The sequence below is a fragment of the Microtus ochrogaster genome, chromosome 18, assembly GCF_000317375.1.
Source record: "Microtus ochrogaster isolate Prairie Vole_2 chromosome 18, MicOch1.0, whole genome shotgun sequence".
Lineage (NCBI taxonomy): Eukaryota > Metazoa > Chordata > Mammalia > Rodentia > Cricetidae > Microtus > Microtus ochrogaster.
In genome coordinates, this window is record NC_022020.1 from 14,222,227 (window position 1) to 14,243,661 (window position 21,435).

Genomic DNA, 21,435 nt, shown 5'->3' on the forward strand with positions numbered 1-21,435 from the left:
TACCTGGGAATTCTGTACTTTAGTCTTTTGTTATTTCAGACTTTCAAGAGTCCTCTAAGACTGTGACCTCTTACCAAGTTGCTTTGGTCATAGTTCACAGGAATGAACAGCATCCATGGGAAGGAACCCTTACTGTGTCTTTCCTACTCCATCCTTCCAGAACCTTTCTTGAGAAAACAAGAAATTGGGGACCTGCTTTAATGAATACTCAATTTTATTTTTATATTAAGATCACTCAGACCATTCTAAATGAGTATGCTTCCCTTTTTACTTAAGTCACAGGGAAACTGAAAGTCACATTAGCAGATCCGACATGGTGACAAATGGACACTCCCCATGTGCTAACCACCTGATACTTAGTATGTGCTGGCTCCATGTATGCTGTGCCACTGAACGCAATAGCAAACTGGGAGAAAGGCTCCATTATTCTCCCTTCAGAAATGTGGAAGCTGAGATTCAATAAAGTGAAATTGATGTGGCAGGTATCATGGCTCCAGACCACTAAGGATATATGTATATGCTTCCTTAGGAAAACATTCTCTTTTATAACCATGGTCCAGTCCTCAAATTCAGAAAGTGATTGAGGATATATGTTGTTATCTCCTACGTAATTCTTATTAAAATGTTACTGCCCTTAATCTATCTTCAAAGAAATTAGATTCTAACACAGAGACACTAGATTAAAAACAATCGCATGGAATTTCAGAATAAATGGCATTTATTTAGAAATTCATGCAGTTAACAGAAGGAAATCAGAAGCATTATTTGGTCTTCATGTTGTTTGACCACCTTGAATGTGGAGGTTGCAATATCCATTGGTGATTGGGCTACTTTTCCTGCTGCCTCATTTTTCTTTTGAGGGTTGTTTTCATACCTCTTAATGTCCGCATAAATGATGGAGTGCAGATTGGTTTCCAGGCTGCTGACCATTTCTGACAAGTTCTGTAAAGCGACCACTAGCTTTACTCCTCCTTTTCAGTTACAGAACAAGGGTGTGGCAACAGGTTATTCTGACTTCACTTTATGAAACCAAGCCCAAACCAAGTACTTCAGAATGGTTATAACCAGTAAAAGCCATGACTGGTTCATGCACATATGCTAGAACAAACTTTAGTTTGCAACCCTACATCAGATTTCCAAAGGTCTTAATAAATTTTATATAAATTTATTGTTTTGGATTTTGAAGATCTGTATGGCTGGCCCTTTCCTGAGGGAGAAGGGTCATTTGTCTATGTGTTACCTTCATTGGTTAATAAAGAAACTGCCTTGGCTTTTGATAGGACAGCAGCTTAGATAGGCAGAGTAGACAGAACAGAATGCTGGGAGAAAAAAATCAGATTCAGGCAGTCACCATGATTCTCCGACCTGAGACAGATGTAGGCTAGAATCCTTCCCGGTAAGCCACCACCTCATGGTACTACACAGATTATTAGAAATAGGTTAATCAAGATGTGAGAGTTAGCCAATAAGAAGCTAGAACTAATGGGCCAAGCAGTGTTTAAAAGAATACAGTTTCCGTGTAATTATTCTGGGGCTAAGCTAGCCGATGGCTGGGAGCTGGGTGGCGGGAACCAGCCCGCAGCTCCCTACTACACTTTCCAGTGACTGTTCAGTTTGTGTTTGATTTCTGAAGCCAGCAGAGCAGAACAACACCAACAAGATAGTAAACACAATGTAGGAATGCCAAGAAGGGTCTCTATCTTGCTTACATGCCATGTGACTTCTCACAAATAGCATTACAATCACTTACCCATCTGGAAAGGTGCTTCCCTGGTAACACTATCAAAGACTGGATGGGAAAGCCCATTTAGAGACAGTCAACTACACACCCACAAAACCAGGAAGCGAACTGACTCAGCCTGAGTGGTTTTCTGATGATGGTGACTTCTTCCTTAGACAACGCAAGGATGAGCTAGAACAGAGGATGTCTGCGCTCCAGGAGAGCCGGAGGGAGCTGATGGTCCAGCTGGAAGGGCTCATGAAGCTGCTCAAGGTAAAGCCTCTTACATCTATGTCTCCGACCTACACTGCGCTGTTGTAAAATTGCTTGCAATGACTTTCCAGTTACTATATACAATTTCTTCCCAAAGTGTTGCGAGCTCAAATATGGAAACAGTAGCAGTCGATGAGTGGTGGTTCTCAATCCATCCCCTTTCTAGAACTAGACTGCTAAGGACCACAGGGCAAATTCTTTGCCTATTTTCAGTCTCTTTACGCCCTTTCAAATTATAAAACTGGATTTGCTTATAATTGCCTTTGATCAGTTTTAGCAGTTCTGACTAGCTTGAACACAGACTAACGTCTAATTCGTAAAATTAGGAAATGATGACTAACAAGTCGACAATAACAGCAAATATTTTCTTGCATTTCTGTGGCTCCAATGAGTCACATGACTTCCACGGGTCTCAAGTGCAAACTGTTAAGTGTGAAAGGCATTACATGCTAGAAGTCCTGTAGAGGGCAGCAGGCTGTTGCTTCCTTAGAATAGCAGTCTCCTTTAATTAGATCTCATTTCTGTTACCAGTTATGCTATATGACTTTCCCAGTTAACAGCAGGTGGATAGAACCATGGCCACTTGGGCCAATAGCACTGTCAGTGCTCCATGGTCATCTGGCCCAAGGGAAACAAGTGGGAACCAATATAAACAGGACCTGCCATGTGCTGAGGGCAGCACTCACTGTGAGACAGGAATTTCAGGCTGGTTTTCAGTCTGTGCATTCTCACCCCCCCACACTAGTATTTGTGGTTTCTCTGTGCCCTTTCTTTTTCTTTTAATTTCTCCTTCTGTCTCCTTGCTTATTCCCTTCTCTCTTTCTTTTCTCTTTCTTTATTAAATTCTTTTTAAAGGCAATTTTGTGATGCTTTTCTGCCCCAGACACTGCACTTGCGGCTCTCCTTTCCTTTGGTTTCTTTGCTCCATTTTATAACTTAGCCAACAGTTTTGGCCGTGAGTCCCTTCTTTCATAATGCATTTGGGAAATGCTTTATCGTCACTCAACAAAATTTACTTCCAGTGTGCTGGACATATACAATGTAGAGCTGGGGATTTGATGGGTTGATATTGGTTCTGTCTTTGCTAAGACTGGATCATTAGTAACCTGTTTCTAGCCTATTATCTCATTTGATGCAACAGAACATCTCTTTTCTGCTTCCCTTTGAAAATATGTCGAGTGAAAAGTACTGAGGCCATCTTGCCCTTTCCTGAATGTCAGGAAATTTTGAAAAATCTCTCTGCTGGTGTTCCTATACTTCTTCCACTGTAGTGATGAGATGGGAGTCTACTGGCCAGCAGCCACTGTGGGATCAATCCCACCCAACTGAACAGATTTTGTACCAAGACATACAACTACTGGGATAGACAGACAGATCAGATACATGGAGGAAAGGAATGGGGGTCTGTTGTCTCAAATACCTAAATAGGCTTGGAACTAAAGTCACAGGGGTGGCAGAGCCAGGAGAGGTGATCAAGCCATGTTGACGCCTCCGGTCTCTTGCCTTCCTTCCCTGTGTACATGCCTTGGTTGGAACCTTGGGTAATCTAATTGTTATTGATTCGATCTTTCTGTAGGAAGAAGAATTGAAGCAGGGAGTAAGTTATGTCCCTGCTGCAGGTCTTAACTAACAGTGGAGGGACGCACGTCCTGCTGGCGTTCTCATTGCTTTGGCCTCTAATGTATGTTCGTGCTTCAGTTTGGAGAGAGAGAAAAATCATACTAATTTGCTTCCATTTCTACGTAGTGCTTGAATTGAGATTATAAAATTTGGCATTCTGTTATAACTGTCACTAGTTTCGGCAACAAATGAAGACCTCTTTCATGTTTAAAAGGGAGAATGATCTGTGATTTGTTGGGAAAGTTTTAGATTCCCCAAGGGTGTTAAGTTTCAAATCCATGGTATGCTTTTTGAGGTTATTGACCAGACCCTTCTCTTAGTAGAAGGTCAGTCACTAGAGCTACACAAACATTAATGTTGTCTCACAGGCTACAGCCTACAAGAGCAAACCTCCACACTGTGAACATTTGGTTCAGCTTCCATTTCTCTGAAAGGGCGTAGAAACTCTTTTCATAAGAATTGGGTAATGAGTCCCTTTCCATCACATAACTACGACACCATGCCCTCTACCCTGTGCCCTGTATTCAATTGTGTAAGACCGGGCTTCTAGCTGCCGGTCTTCCTCGTGTTTCCTCCAAAGCCATTTATTAACAAAATTCTATGAAGAATAGGTAATGTCCTTTTCTCCCATCCTTCCCAAGGACCTTTCTACTCTGTGGTTTCATAAGGTCATTCCACACATTATTTTTTTTCTGGAGATAGAGGCATCATGACTGTCTGAGGATGTCACCCCCTGAAACCCTGTGTGCCCTTGTGGTCAGGTCAGAAGCAAGCAGAAGAACAGCACACTGAGAGGAACTACACTAAACTAGAGCAAGAGAAACGCAGCTTGACTACCTGTGCATGTACCAAAGCATATGATGATATCCCAGTTACCCGCGTTATTTCAAGATTTCACATTTTATCCATGTTAATGAGAGCTCCAACCTGTCCAGTCTCAATGGGTCTGTTAATTCTTCTGTATGCTCTTTCCTATTATTCATTCTGTGTGTTTGTGTGTAACAAAGAATGTTTGCAAAACGCTGGAAACTTTCTAACTCTTCTTCCCAAGGGTCTGTAAAGAAAGAAAAGAAAAGAACCATGTTAAACAAATCTGTAACTCAAACAATAAAGACAATGTGCGGCATTATTTTGTATATTATGAAAAAGTTACTTTATTGGGCTGATGCCAAGTTTTCACCAGGGATGACTCCCTTGTGTTAAAGATGCCCTGGATTTGTAGCCTGTATCATTGCCCATCCCTGCATCTCTGGGGTGTGGCCACTGGACTTAGATCATGGCAGAGCAAATGCCTAATCCTTAATATCTCCCTTTGCAAACAGGCATGTACATGAAACAGAAGATGCTGTTCTAGTCTAACTTCCTTCTCCTAGAGAGGGCACTAGTCTTGCTTTAAAAAACATTTTTCCCAGTGCCCCTTACCTCCATTTCCCAAGCAGTATACTCTGAAAGGCTCTGTGGACCAGAAAGTTGGAGGCTGCACAGAGTCAGGCTGTGGGAATGACTCTTAGGGAGGGCTTTGTCACCTCCCTCTCTCTGCCTTTCCTGTGGAGCCCCGCCACGCCTCTGCACTTTGAAGGGTAACAGTGGTGGGGATTGCAGCATTGATAGACGTGATCTGTCAGTCAGTGCCACCCAAATGTGGGTAACACATGGCTTCACTCCCAGCTGCTTGGTTTCTGCTCAGGCTTCTCCTTAAGCTGACCTGAGGTCAGGGTCACTTACACCAGAGCATATAAGCAGCAGCTCCACGGAAAGGAAATAGAAGAATGGGATGCTAAGGAAGAGAAAATGGGACTATGTCCCCTAAGGGGACAGGCTGTTCTTCTAACCCCTGAGCAACAAAACAAAAGAGGGAAATAGTAAGCCAGGGTTTTATCAGCAGAGAAATACCACTTCTCCAAAGCTCAGAAAACCTACTGCGTTAAAACTAAAGCAAGCCTTTGTTGAGAGCTTTATAGAAAGTATTGAGCAATACAATAGAAAAGCGATTGCAAGTGGTCATGGCTTATGCTGACCTTTAGTCAAAACTAAAAACGTAGAGCCCCGTAAAATCCAGCCCCACTGAGTTGGGCCTATGAAGAAAATCAACAAATTCCTTCCAAATCGAGTTCTCATGGAATAACATGATCTAAGGAGAGAATTTAGAGGTTTTAGATGGGCATCTACTTCTAAATTCTGTTTTATGAGTCTTTCCCCTTCGGGAACATTCTCTCTGTAAAAAATCAAACTCTAAATCCCCCATACAACCAATCATGCTTGATTTAATGGCCTCTGCTTTATCATAAATCTGTGTGGTTCATTGTAGTGTTTTATTATGCTGGTGTTTATATTCCTTACATATACTGTTTCTTGTTATAGGTAATGCATGAAATGATCCCCCTTGAGGAGAAAACATGAATTTTAAAAAATAGTGCCTGTAATATAATATGATTATGGTATCACAGCAATAAATTGTGTTTTTTACAAAACTTGAATCAAAGTTATCCTACCCTCTTTCTTCCTTGTGTACCTTCAAGATTTATTGAAGGAGCTATAAAATGAGCACTCATAAAAATATCTTAAGAGTGAAAACAGCTGCCTGTAGTTGCAGTAACAATATGGTCTAGAAGCTTCTGGTATAATCCCAGTCCCAACTATTATGCATTTATCTAAAACCAAGTATCTTAACTCAGTTTGCAAAACAAAGCCTCAGTCATTTTCTTAGAAAGATCCCAGCAGTTCAGCCTGAATTATAGAGGCCCCTGATTGAGCTCACAGCAATAAAGAAACAGGAAAGTAAGCTAACCTCGTGGCCATCTCAAGCGCTCTGATAGCACGCGCCTCAGAGGATTACTGTGGCTATCTTAAAAGACAGTGGGTGTGGACGCATTCTGTGCAAATGCTATCTGAATAGTGAATATAAAAACAAATATCTGTAGGCATATGTGTGCAATCACATATAAACTTTTCAAATGTTCGAACACGCACACCTGTTCACTTGGTTCTTTTCCTAACAGTTGACTAACAAAGTCTCAGTCTGTGGAAGAAATGTGAACACTGCTTTCAGTTTGTTTAGATCTCTTGTAAGAGTCACCCCAAGGAGGCTGGAGAGATGGCTTAGAGGTTAAGAGCATTGCCTGCTCTTCCAAAGGTCCTGAGTTCAATTCCCAGCATCCACTTGGTGGCTCACAACCATCTGTAAAAGAGGTCTGGCGACCTCTTCTGGCCTTCAGGCATACAGACAGAACATTGTATACATAACAAATAAATAAATATTTTTTTTAAAAAAAGAAATACCCCAATAAGATTGTCTGGCTTCCGTTAACATCAGATATGTCCCTAGATGCACAAATTCCGTAGTATTTGCTATCAATACATTCCTGAGTACATTTTTAATAGATAGTAGTGTGAGTGTCTGGGAGTGCCAATGCCCGTGTGTTGCACAACATACTCCAGATACATCCTGGAGGGGTAACAGACACACTGCATAAAGACATAATTGCTGTAGAGTACTTAATACTCAAGAACCAAAATCAGGTTGTCTCTATTTTCAGGAATCTTTCTTTCTTTGGATTCCCAATAAGGGTTAAATTGAAAACTAATACATTTTAAACCTTGGAATCAAACTGGTCCCTGTTTGGTTGGGGGCAGAGTCTGACATCATTCAAAATTCCATGTCTTGCTCTCACTCAAATGTAACAGGGAATAGGAGCAGGCCACACACAGCCAACCTTCCAGCCTTCATTTCACCTTCTGCTTTATCAGCCTTCCTCATTCTATCGGTGGACTTCCTACAGAGCTGATAAGTCCTCCACAGAAGGCTGGGGGAGGAAAGTTTATATGGTGTCTGCATATAGAAACTGGTATCTAGTATTCAAAAATATATGATGTACTTTATCAGACTATATACCACACATATTATATATACATGTACATATATATATAATAATCTTATTTTAAAGTTATAGCTGATTGATTCTAGAGAAGTGGGGGGAAACAATCTCTTTGTTCAAAACCCATGGACATCGACCCTCTCATTCAAGATACCGTCTTCACTGAAGGCTCCCAAGTCTAGTTCCTCCTCTAAGCTTCCTCGTATCTCTGCCTTTAACATGGAACCTGGTACCAGCTTCAGCACCAGTGGTCTCTCTGCGTGTCTCTTCTGCTCTTTGCAAGTCCCAAGTCTTGCTCAAACTTTTATAAACCTCAGACACCCTTTTCTCTTCTCCATGCTGCTGCCTTTCCTGCCCAGATATCTTCTGCTTAAAAACCTGAGTCAAACAACACCTCATGGCTGACCATTCGGAATCAACCATGTCTTCAGTTACCGTTACATTTTGTACACAGCAGACCTTAAAAAGCCCAGTAATCATAGCGATGATGGTGGCAGTTGGTGACTTTGTGCTTCCTCATTTTCCCTGGTTGTAGGGTACTAACTGTCAGGGGCAGGCTGCAAGATGCAGGGCCAGGTAGCATCATCATCAGCCAGACCGTGAAGCCAGACTGTGCAGGTTGTAATAAGAGGATGGGGGACAAGCACTCTGCACTTCTCCAGGGTCAGTTTGTTCAGCAGTTACACGTGTGTCCCTTTCTGTGAAGCGTCCTCTATCTCTAGAGCTGAGTAGAAGCCAAAATACATCCTGTGAAAAAAGAAATGAAAAATGTATGGATCTTACCAGGCTCTTAAAAATTGATGTGAAACAGGTGGATTGCAGTCAGAAGATGCATGTAGAAATTAATTTTTCATTTATCCTCTAGGAAGAGAGCTATTTTAAATTGCCAACTGTGATATATGTTTTCCTTCATCCATAAATCAATTCTCCTTGGGAATGTTGGATCCATATATTGATCTGCATGGACCATTGTCTTTTAAGTCTTTCCACCATAAATCATGAAGTCATTTCTAGGGAAAAGTTTTCTCAGGGAATTTGCAGAAACTTATTCTAAAGTTCATGGTAGACAGCCATGGATGACCAAGCTACAGAAAACCTGTGAAAATGAAACTCAGTGATCTGTCCCATTGCCCTTTCAGAGTGGCATGAAAAGAAACCAAAGAAGCCATTTTCTATAGTAGGTGCTAAATATCAAACTGGGCAGTGTCCTATCATAGAGAGATAAAGTCATGGTTACCAGGCAACCAGGATCCTACTCTGAGAACTCTGGGTAAAAGATGGACATGACTTGGGAGGTGCAAAGTGCAGAAAAGATGGAGACAAATGATTTTGTCAACCACAGAATCCCCCACCAAAACTGTTTACACATCCAGACTGCTTGAAATTGCAGCAATTAGGTATTCACTTGACTATGACTTGGGCGTGATGTCTATTAGCCATTCATACACTGGTGTAACTTAGATTCAGCTGGCGACTTTTCTCATAAGAAATAACCACAGCCAGTTATTTTCCTCTAACACAGATCCACTGTTGGGAGTTTTGGAGACAGGAATCAGAAAAGCAAGTGGAAAGTTACTTCAGGAATGGGTACGAAGCAGGAAGAGATGGGGATGGGAATGTTTCAGACATACAAACGCCCAAGAGAACTCGGTGCACTATAGAAAACAGTCTCTCACCTGGAGAGATGAAGCCAAAGTAGACACCTTTCTACAAATGTCACCAGAAGGAAGGGTCGCATGGGCACAGCCAAAGGACTCTGGCACAGACTCTGTGAGCAGAACTGGAGGCACAGCCCCAGCACTGCCTGTCGAATACTGCAGTGTGGCCGTACCACCATAGCTGAGAGCCCTGGGTGCAGCCATGTTGCAGAATTCTTCCTGTTTTCAGGCTTTTGAAGAGTAACATGATGTACCTAAACCAATAGTCTCGCCTCTTATTGGGGTCAAATCACCAGTGAAATGTGTGCCTGTTAGATCTGTTTACAGATAAGAAATTACAGACCTGGCTGACAGCCCAAAGGCCCTCCAGCAGCACTGGGCACCCACACCTCTCCACAACCCAACAAGGAAAATGTGTTACCTGCCCTGCCATAGGCCCAGAACACTATGCTGTGGTCACAGTGGAAGCTTCTCAGTCTTTAGTTGCTAAAATTTCCAAAATTAATAAGATCGAGCTGGAAGCATGTGGTGCTGGTCACATCTTGAGAAGACCCTGGGGTGCTGGGGGAAAGCCTCAGACTTACAATCTAAGCTTACCTCTGCCTCTCGTTACTATGGAGATCTTGTATATATCAGTTATCTTCTGAGCCTCATACCTGCTGAATGAGAATGATAGCATCTCATTGACTTGTAAGAGGGTTAAAGTGCTTTAGAGATTTCAAACTGCTATTCAAATACAGTATTATCCCTTTTTACTATATTAGAAACACAAAACAGAACTGTGTGTGGTAAAGTGCTCTATACCCTGTAAAATGCATACAAAAAATCAAGTCTTTGTGTGTGTGAACTTTCTAACTAAAAACCCTGGCTTCCTAGGGTCGAATTGGTGACCCATGCTAGACTGCCAAGGGAAGCCTATTTTCTACCACCTCACTTCTCTTTCCACCAGTCACAAATCCCCCCTGCGACTGAAGTCCTTTTGGTATTGAAGACAGATGAGAAAAGCTCAGAAGTGCTTCCTAAGCCCTACCTTGGACAGGGTGCCCAGGAGGGCCGGGCAGACCTAGACACCCCCAAGGCACCTGAGCAACATCTATTTCTGTGATGAACACTCCACCAGCCATGGTTCTTAAAGAGTTCTGCAGCCCAGAGGACTCAAAGTCTCTTGGGCTCAGCTATGGGCCCAGCTACTGTCTCTACCTCCCGCAGGGTGATCGTTTCCACTTTCAGAGCCCTGGGATATCACAACTGCACACTTAGAGTGAGGATGTCCCCTTCCCTGGTCATGGGGAGAGATCCATGGGCAGTAGATAGATAAAACCGTTTGGGCAGGAGAATGCTCAGTTCCACAGAGGAGTTGCTCCTCATTGACATGGAAGCTCAAAGTGCAGGGTTATCTCAGATGCAGAAGGTGTCAGAGAAACAGCTGAGATGCTGTTTTCTGGGAAACCCAGGCCCTTCTTTGAGCAGGCTGAGGAAAGCAGGCAAAAGCATCACCACCTGAGTCCTCCTCCCCGTGCCTGGACAGACCATTGCAAACAGGTACTGTTACAAGTGTACAGAGAATCCCCAGCCCATGGGGCAGCACATGAGTTCTGGGCTGTGCTCTGCTTCGCCTTGTTTGTGTTTCTGGGTTTTCTTCGCTTTAGAGATTTGACAGTTATGTAATCCTGCCGAGCCTGGGAGAGCTAACAGCATGGCATTTTACAGCAATGGTGTGTGCGCGTGTGTGGTGGGGGTGGGATGTTTAACTGCAAGCAGTTAAAACAAAAGTCTAAACAGAATATCCCAAAGCAGGCTTTCATGCTGCCGGTCTAAGAATGTGAACAGGTAGGCAATTGCTCTCTGGGTTTTTCTGGAAAAAGAGTTCCTACCGTGGTTGGCCAAAGTCAACAGCCTGGGAGGGAACGCTAAGAGTGCATGGTCGGCTACTGTGTACTCCAGGGACTCCCTGCATGTTTTACACGCATGCTTGACTTTCTTTCTTTTCTACTAATTATTGAAACCAGGAGTCTGTTTCCGAGGACCTCATTGTAAAAACAAAGCTTTACAATTAAAGGTCTCATGCCAAAGATCTCAATGCAGAAATGAGTGTTCTAGTTGTTTCCTACTTTTTTTTTCACTTCTTTTTAAATCTTGATATTATCACTCTTCTGCTAAACTACCGCTTTCTCAAAAGCCTAAAGAAAAGGGTGTTCCCTCAGAAAGCAGTAACCAAAAATTAGAGACCACAACTCTTGCAAATCAAAACCTCAATGAGACAGTGCCTCCTCCTAGGAAGAATGACTATTATAAAAAGGACAAAGGCTGACAAGTGTGGGCAAGGCTGTAGGGAGAAGAGAACATGGTTGGCAGGAATCTAAGTTAGTACAGCCACTATAGAAAATAGTAGGTTAGAGCTGTCCTGTGATTCAGCAATACCCCTGAGTGAATTACCCAAAGGAAATAAAGTCAGGATAACAAAGAGATATCTACAGTCCCATGCTTAAGTCAAAAGTGACCGTTAGATCATGAATGGATAAAGAAAATGTACTGAGTGAGTGAGTGTGTGTGTGTGTGTGTGTGAGAGTGTGTGTGTGTGTGTGTGTGTTGTAGTGGAATATGATTCAGCTCACAGAAATCCTGCCATTGCAGCAACAGGGGTAGAACTGAAGATCATATGTTAGATATATGTTAAATAAAGTAAGTCGGGTACAAAAAGATAAACCTCACATAAGTTTACCCATATATGAAATATACAAAGCAGGTGCTAAGAAATGGAAAGTGATAGTACTTATCAGAAGTTGGGGACAGTAGAGCAAAGGAAATGATGGGGAAACGTTGAAGGTTGGGTACCAAGACGCAGTTAGGCAAGAGCCAGACGCTCTGGCACTATTCTGAATGGGAGGATGACTACAAATAACAGCCGTGTGCTCATCATCTCAAAAGAGGCCATGAATTTGAGCAAGACAAGGGTGGGAAAGTACATGGGAAGGATTGGAGAAAGGAAAAGGAGGGGTAAATAATATAATTATGTTTCAAAAAATAAAAAATATATATTTTTAAAAAGCCAAAAGAAAGCATTTTGAATGTTTTCATCTTGAAAACATGATAGACACTTGGGAGGCAGATGCATTCCCTGGGGTTGAACATTGCATGACACGTACATATGCAAAATCACCAGTTAAAATCAATTAGTGAAGGAAAGAATAAAAGACACCAATATTTCTTTTTCTTCTTCCCCATTCAGATCACTCATTTGCAGAGTAATGTCACAATGTCAACTTTTATTGTAAAGCAGAGATTAAGCAGTGTACATCCCAGTGCAATTATTTGAGACAATATATGAAATATTTTAAGACATGTTCTGAGTTGTACCTAAAGATGAAGCCAAAGCAGATTGGATTTTAGGGAACTAAGATACCACATCTGTACCAGATAGTCTCCTAGTCCATGGGGAAAATTGCTCCTTTGTGTCTTTTATTCTATGTAGACATGCTTCTTAGAGAAATAAGCACATCTTGCAATCATCTGTTTAATAACAGCTTCATAGCAAGGACAAAGGGATCATATTGTAGAACAATCAATATGAACACAAACTTCAGATTATGTATGATGGCTTACTAGATTAATCTACACATGCAACTAGGTTTAGGATAGTCTCCTTGGTTTCCTGAGATTTGCTCATATTCTGGAATGTTGTTCTCACTGTTGTTAACATGGGACCTGAGACTTTAGAGAAGGCATATGGGCTTTTCTTGTGAAAGCAAACTAATGATGTGTCTTGTTTCTGCAGACCCAGGGGGCAGGCTCCCCTCGCTCCTCCCCCAGCCACACCGTCAGCAGGCCCATTCCCATGCCCATCCGGTCCGCATCTGCCTGCTCCACCCCAACGCACACCCCTCAGGACTCTCTCACTGGGGTAGGGGGAGATGTGCAAGAGGCCTTTGCACAAAGTAAGTAGTCTCTCCTTTCCTGTGTTCTGCGTGTGCCTGGCAAACACTTCGCCGAGACCCATTGAGCAGAAGGCCATCAAGAGTCATCACACCCACACGTGGACACTCACAGGAGGGTCCAATCTTTCGGCTTCTCAGGGCCACATTTGTCATCTCCAAAATTCATTCTTGAAAAGCTGTAGAGCCGAGTTACAAAGGAAACCTCATAATGTATCATGTAAGTTTGTGGTTTGGGGCTGTGCTGTGTTCACGGCTATCCTGAGCCGCATGTGTCCTACAGATTATGGGTAGGACATTTCTGCTAGGGTGTCCTATATTTTGGCTCAGAGCCTGGCCTATGCGTCTGAGAAAGCCACTTGGCAGCTCTTCCTTGCCTCCCCATTTAGTCTTCTTTCATCCTCTCTTGCCCCACCCCACTTTTAGTAAATCTTGGAGTCTCGGGGCACAAGAACTTCTTTACAACTTCAGTCCACCCTGATACTCTTATTTCATATCATCATCAAAGTCAAGACAGAGATTTAACAATCCCAACTTTGAGCTGATGAAGGACAAGTCATCATTTTACAGATTTCACACTGAGATGCTCTAGAGGGTTGGATCCTGGCTTCTGTAATCAGGGATACAAGACTAAGGTTACCCTCAGTAGAAAAAGAAGAGCTGGCGATCAGCCTTCTCCACAGAGGACCCCTGTCTCCCTTTCTTCTCCCACTCAATTAATAAATAATTTGACAAAAAAAGCAGAAGAGACAAAGCATTTATTTTATCTCGCAGGTCAAGGTAGGGCAGTCAAGGCAGGCATCTGGAGCTTGAAGCTACTGGTCACAGCCTGGCCACAGTCAGGAAGTAGGTAGCGGGACACGCGTGTGCTGGTGTCACGCCACTTCATACATCCTAGGATCCCCTTCCCAGGGGATACCTCCAACTATTAAGATGGGTCTTCCCAAATCATCTTTTAAAAAAATCAAGATAATTCCTCACAAACATTCTCAGAGGCTAAATTAATCTAGATAACCTTTCACAGGTGTGCCTAGTGGTCCATCTCCGGGGTGATTCTAGATTTTTGTCTAATTGAAAAGTACTACTAATCATCATAGGCACCCCGAACTAAGTGATTTTAGCCTTCCTCTTTCTATCATTTTACAAGTTTATAGCTATTAAGAAATCCCCTTGCAGTAAGCCTTCCCAATCAGGCCAATTTCACTGCTAGAAGCGATCACAACTCATGCATGGGCTCTTCCCACCATACTTTTTATGTATAAATAGCTATGCACATGTGCGGATACAGCTCATAGACGCTTCTTCCTTCACACAAATTAGACCTTAGTCTACAATCTCCCTTTTCTTTAATTTAGAAATATATTATGAATATCCTGGCTATTTTAAATCAAAGAAAAACAGAAATCAAAGACAGAGACTAAATAATAGATTGGTGTGTGTGCCAATCAAATTTTATAACTTCAGCTATGCAAAAAATATGGAGGCTTGCCTCCCTAACAAAACAGATAATGGGAATTAGAAGACAAGAGAAGCATAAATTGCCAACAGAGGGAAGATGTGCAACTTCACTAATGACCACAGAAATAGACATTTTAATCAGAATCATCATTTGCCTAGTAGTATTTTTATCAGCCTGTGTCTAAGGACAGCAACCATGTGTGAAAACAAACTGTCTTATCCATCATGTATGGGGATAAAATGTTAACTCATTTCAATGGGCAAAGCTAGCAGACTGCTTGCTTCTGTGATGGAAAATGGAGGCTCCATATCAAGGTTCATCTAAGCGTGAATACCATGCAAGAGCTACCTATGTAATTCACAGTATATGTTTCTTTTTTTAATCTTTAAAAGGGAAAGTGTCCTTCACCTAAACCAGATTTTAAAGACCCACAGTATGTTAAATCTGCTTGTGCTTTATATTGTGATTAATGTTTTTACTTAGACTCTTTGATTTTCTAATTTAAATATATTTATTGCTTTATTCATTTAATGGTACTTTGTGAGAAATGACAATGGTATGTCACTTACAGGCACCCCCTGGTCTGTAAGACACTCATGCTATGTAACTTTTTTGTAAGTGGCAAATTTGGGATCCTGAACCCTTTCTTCCAAAGATATCATGGTAATTAATGCTTGGATCCATCTTCACCTTACCCACTCCCATGCCACCCTAAAAATACCCATTTAGCCCTTACCGGCCTGATATATAAGAATGATTTTTTCTACCATGGATTACCTTCCAGCAGTAAAAGTCCAGCTTAAGATACCAGGCATTCCTCTGCCCGGTATCTTAAGAGCAGTGGCAAAAATCCTCAACCCTTTTCCCCTCTCTGGGAGCATTCTGTATACGGTGTCCCAGTCTCAAAAGGTATCAGTCCTGGACCAGAGATCTCTGGAAGCCCCAGCAGGAGACAGAGCCTGTGCTGCCAGAGGGCAGCCACTAGTGTGCTCAGAGGGCAGGTGCCAGGTAAAAGCTGGGACCACAAGAGATGTTTGAAAACTACAATTCTCCTGGCAATGTGAATTGTGCTCAATAGGGTACCCACACCTTTTGATTCATGGTGAGGACCAAAGCTTGTGCCAAGTCACCATGTCTTATCGATGCTGATCCCTTTCATTTTCAAAACCTCCCAGAGGAAATAACGAATCTACAAACCTCGTCATTCTCCGGGTCTTTTACCTCAGGGCCAGTTTACTTCCCCCCCCATTCAGGGAACAAACCATAGCTCCTGTTGTTGCTATAGGTCTTCAGAGGAGCTGACAGATGAGCAACACAGAGCTGGTGGGGAAGGAAAGGCTGTATCATTTTGAAATTGTTGCCTCTTTATTGAAGGTTCAAGAAGGAATTTAAGGAATGACTTGCTGGTAGCCGCAGATTCCATCACTAACACTATGTCCTCGCTGGTGAAAGAGCTGAATTCAGGTGCGTTTTGGTGTCCTGTCCCTTGTGGGTTTGTTGTGGAAGGGTCCTTATGCTCAGGGTCCCTCTTGGAAACCTGATCATACAAAATGAGATTTTAACATTTTAAAGGAATTTTTAAACGTGTGTGTGCACGCGTGTATGTGTCTGCACATGTGTGTGTGGACATGTGGGCCTGTGCAGGTGCTTTGTCTATGTGGAAGCCAGACTAGGGTTTCTAATTCCTGGCAGCTTTGGCTGTGGGTGACTGTGAGCCTCTCGACATGGGTGCTGGGAATGGAACTCGGTCTTCTACAGCAGCAGAAAGTGCCCTTACCCACCTTAACCTCCAGCCCTGAATAAAGAAGCTATTTTATAGTTAATTCATTTAAGTACCACTCTCATTTTAGAGGGGAAAAAAGAAAGACTGGTGGCTGACACCCTGACTTTACTGCATGTGGAACCTGGAAAATTGTTTCTAGGCCCTATGCTTCCTGAGGAGTCCGGGCCTTTATTTCTGGGTCATAGGCTTCCTAAGGGGTGACTCTCTGTGTCTTCCACTGCCCACTAGAGGTGGCGAGTGAAACAGAAAGTACTGAGGATTCTGAATTTGCAAGAACTCAGTTTGAAGGTCTGGTTCCATCACCAACCTCTGAAAAGGCTTTTCTAGCCCAAATCCACGCCCGAAAACCCGGGTACATCCACGGTGGAGCTGCAAGTAGCATGCACGGCGACATGTGAGTATCTTGTTCTTGGAAGTATTTTCTCAATTGGAGAGCAATTTGTAGGTGACTTCTAAAAGTTAAAAATAATTAATTAATTAGTTAGTTAGTTAATTAATTAATTAATTAAACTGGAAAGGGTGCAGTTCCCCATTCTGCTAGAAGAGGCAGAAGAGAGCTGCATTTAAGTTTGTTATTAGGGGCTCTTCCTTCTGACCGATTTCCAGAAAGTATCAGTAATGTAAAACAATGAGTGCTTAATGAAAGCCTGACTCACCTGACATACTGGACACGGATGGCCCTCAAATTCTGTTGAAGACATACTCCAGTAAACTTCCTGGAAGTCAAAAACTTACCTAATACAACTAAGTCATAGTATGCTGTGGACGAGCGCACTCTAGGGTGTCAATCAAGTATGAGCCCTCTGACCCCTGTGACTGACACAGGGCTGCAACTTATCCATGATGCCAAATCACAAAACAGTGTCATACACATATTGCTTGTTTGGGGACAATAATAATTCAAAACTGAAGTGTGGTCTCTGGTAAATGCATACCACATTTGTATCATGGTAAAATTGGAAGCAAAACCTTAAGTCTCAAGTCACTTGTAGTCAATAAGAGGGAAAGCATTCTCCCAGGGCACATATGCCACTTTGGAAGAGAAGTCATCACTTCTCCTGAGTTTACTACTTAGGGGACAGTGGTAAGGCTAGAATGGCATCAGATAGACGTCATTAAACACATGGAATCTCATTATAAAGGAACCCAGTTTGATTGGCTCATTAAATATGTATAAAGTCCTGCAGAAACCATTTACAGAGGTTGTTATCACAAACCTCTCTATGAACAGAAGTCATGGATGGACAAGGGGCAACTGCCTAAGCACCTGTGGCCTGAGTTCCAGAGGCTCAGGGCTTGGCTGACAAATTCTCAAGGCTCTAAGCCTTGAGAACTAAAGGCACTACACTACACTTTCAGATTCAGAGGCTTGTGGCTCTGGTCTTACCTACCAATGCTCAGGGGCTATGGTGATACTTCCTAGGCTTGAAGCCAGAACCCTCAAATGTTGACCCATGACAGCTCTCTGGAGCTATAGTCCTCCTAGTGGTGACTGCTGCTATTGGCTCATCACAGATTGTCATCTTCCATGCTTCCAGCTTCTTCCCTGTCTCTCGTCTTCTCGATGCTTCCACCATCATTCTACCTTAGTTTTGCACAGCCTTCTGCCCTTGGCCATTTTCTGGAGCCCCTCAAGAGCCTCAGCTCCTAGTGACTTTCTCCACCTCTTAGGCACCTGCTTAGTATTGCTACCATTGCAGGGCTGGGTTCTTTATGCAGTCAACACAGCCATCCTACCTACGACAGAACCATAAGTAGGGAAAAGACCATTCAGTGGAAACATTTATTGGGATAATGACCAAGAGAGATGTCTTCCAGATGACCATACCAGGAAAGACTACACACACACACACACACACACACACACACACACACACACACACGTGTGTGTGCATAAATATATTTCTCTCAAACCTTATGAGCCAATCATGAGCCTCAAATTGCACTGAGTTTTTCCTGAGTCACGGGACAGGTTTCCCCATTTCCATCCCGAGCCAACACTGTTGTCAGTTGAGCAGAGTTATTTAGTGTTACAGAGTTCACAGAATGGAGTCTTCCAAAGCCACTGGGAGTTGCCTAGAGTGTGTGTGACTGGAGCAAGTACTCTAAGCAGGAATTGTGGCTCTTGCAGCCCCTGTGGTTGCAGTAATCCTTGACTGCTGGAGTGGTGTTCCTGCAGAGTAATGAATGGTACAGAGTTCAAAACAGCCAGACTTCCAGAATTGCAGTCTGGCCAATTGCCAAAGATGGTATTGCTTAGCTGGTAGCTTCCCACTTAAGACACCCAGTAAGAGAAGGGTCTGTTGGCTGTCATTCAGAGGACCAAACAGCCTATTCCCGACAGTTTTACTCATTCATAGAAAAATAAAAATAAATAAATAAAGACTGCTTGTGCTAGAGACTAAGAATTAACATTACTAACAGTTTCTAAGAATGTGTGACTCCTAACCAAACACCCTAGGGAGAGCTGGCTGATTAGGTCTGTGTTATTTGGCCAAAACCAGCAGCATCAGTGACATTCCCTTAGGCTTGCTATGACCCTCCATCAGCAGAGGAAACCAAAGCTAAGATAGAAGGGCAAATTAGGGACCTAGCTGAAGAGCCCAGAGGGGAAAGGAAAAAAGTAAGAAGAAGGAAGAAGAGGAAGTGGGGTGTTAGGACCTAACATTCTGATAGATATGGGCAAGAGCCAAAGCACGAAAATCATGACAAGGATAAGGCTTAATGTGAGAAGTACTTCAAGCTAGTCTACAGGATAAATGGGCTGCTCTACAGACCCTGTGATGAAACTAAGCAGAAGTCCGGGTGTCCTGGCTCTCGTCCTAAGTAACGAGTAAAGGCCAGAAGTTACAGAGTTATAAAGAGACCTGTCTTGAAAGCCAGCTGTGAAACAGCAGCCTGGGAGAGCAGAACAAATCGCTACAACATCATTGCAAATGGCAGTGTGACTGGTTCTATTTTTAGGGTGTTTTCTTGTTCTTGCCTATAAAATCAAGAACTGCTTGATATATTATTCAAAGTAGTGAATTAACTGACAGATTTTTTTCTAGTAAATATAAAAATATGTATCTTTTTATTATCATGTATTATGTGGTAGCTATCTAACGCATCCTTGCCCCAGTCCTAAAACTCAGGACTATGAAACACCTCCCCACTTCTGACATGCTTACTCTCCCTTGGGTGCCAGGGACCAGCACCAGCTTCCAGCAAATGATCTGGTAGATGAAAATGAAGAGTTCATAAAAGTCTCACGGACTGTTTTAGGTTGACCCTAAACCTCCAAACATAGTATGTCCCACAGATAAGCATGGGCAATGGCATTTAATGCCCATCCCCAAAACCTCTCTTTAAACCATCTTTTCACTTTGGAGGGTGTTTTGCTGTCAGCATTTAAAAAAAAAGGACTGTTTTAGCTCCAAGAGCGATAGTTTGATTTAGATTGTGAACCTGTGCTCAGCCCTGTGAGTCTTTACACATGGGAGAAATAGGCTTTGTCTGCCCATTACTATTACTAGATGGGGTCAATCTTATTTGCTTATTTTGTCATGGAAGTGAACAATGAAAATGGATTTTTCAGCTCCAGGGCTAATAAAAATTTGTAAGTTCAAGAGCTATGGGTACAATATCCTGGTATCAAGTTATTGGTATTATAAGGCTTATTATACCATGAAGTGTGTTTATATATGTGTGCACATGCTCGAGTGTGTATGTATGTGTGTGTGTGTGTGGTGTTTAAGCATGTGGTACAACACAAAGAGAGTTAAAACATGCACACATTTCCTTAAACATTATTTCACTAGAGGGCTCACTTGCCTTTCAGAAAAAAAATCTCATGTTGGGAACCTAGACATTACCTCTAAAGACAAATTTGCCTTGTTTAAGACTATAAGACTATAGAACGTTTTTATGGGCTATTGTTCCCGTATACCCTATAAAAACATAAACGGCCAATGACTTCCCCACTCAATTTGATTAAATTGAAGATATTTTAATCACATATTTCTCCAAGCTTCAGACTTTTTTGCTGTTGTTATTACTGTTGTTTTGTTTTCGTTTTCCTCTGAGTCAAAGAAGACATGAAAGTGAATTTGGAGGGCTCAGGAAAAATACATGAAGGAAGAGAGTGAAAAAGGAAGCAGGAATTCCACCCACTCTTTCCTGTTAAGACTCCTCCCAAACACCTCTTGTGTTTTCCCAGCGTCCCGGAAGATGGGGATTCTTACGTACAACCCGAGGATGAGAACTATGAGAACGAGTCTGTGCGGCAGCTGGAGACTGAGCTGCAGATGGAGGAGTACCTGAAACAGAAACTGCAGGACGAAGCCTTCCAGGTACAGGGGGCAGCAGCATCTCTGCCCCTCCACGGTCCTCCACAACTGGGTCCTTCCCCCTCCCTGAAAATGCAGGCCTTCCTCCCTGTTTCTTCACTACTTTTCCAGAATATTCTGGTAGTACTCCTCAGTCCATGCATCCCATACAGTGATGTGTTAAATGCCTCTTGTAGCTGTCTATTCTTCCAGATTCTGATGTGGACAGTGAAAAGGGCCTTTGTGATGTTGGCAGACTGATAGTGGCAACCAATACAAACACATTAGGATTGTTAGAAGTTTTTTTTTTTTCTCTCCTAAGTTAAAATGTAGGGACCTGGGGAAATGGTTCCATGGATAAAGCACTTGCAGAGCAAGTGTGAAGGATAGAGTTCGGGTTTCCAGAATCTGGTAGGCATGGCAGCCCAGCCTATAATCCTAACAATCAGAAGGTAAAAGCAGGGGCTCCTGGAACCAGCAGGCTAACCAGACTAGTCAAATCGGTGAGCCCTGAGTTCAGTTAGAAGACCTCAATGAATAAGGCAGAGAGCAACAGAGGAAGACCCCCCAACATCAACCTTAGGCTTCCATATGCTTGTACCAATACATGGACCAGCAAGCATATGCACATGCATACACACACATGCAAACATATGTAAAAACAGAAACCCACATATCAAATAAAAAGCTGAAAATAGTGATAATTATATAAAGAACACATGGCACAAGAAAGATGAATAAACGCCAATCCACTTCCTCCCCCTGAATTGTCTCTGACTTCCTTGTTGCCTGCATCACATCAAACATA

The 21,435-nt window shown here is 42.6% G+C and overlaps 1 protein-coding gene across 8 annotated transcripts in view; it reads left to right on the forward strand.

The window, feature by feature from the left end:
* Positions 1 to 21,435, forward strand: part of Dtna (dystrobrevin alpha) — a 370,950-nt gene that overhangs the window by 341,716 nt on the left and 7,799 nt on the right. For 6 of the 8 annotated variants that reach the window (XM_026783424.1, XM_026783428.1, XM_026783427.1 and 3 more), the window contains 5 exons: positions 1,897 to 1,993; positions 12,922 to 13,081; positions 15,912 to 16,001; positions 16,549 to 16,714; positions 20,519 to 20,651. In XM_026783424.1, coding sequence (XP_026639225.1) covers positions 1,897 to 1,993; positions 12,922 to 13,081; positions 15,912 to 16,001; positions 16,549 to 16,714; positions 20,519 to 20,651 — 646 coding nt within the window. Of the gene's footprint in view, positions 1 to 1,896; positions 1,994 to 3,569; positions 6,096 to 12,921; positions 13,082 to 15,911; positions 16,002 to 16,548; positions 16,715 to 20,518; positions 20,652 to 21,435 lie in introns of those variants that run through there. The other 2 variants (XM_026783430.1, XM_026783431.1) reach the window with 1 other exon arrangement.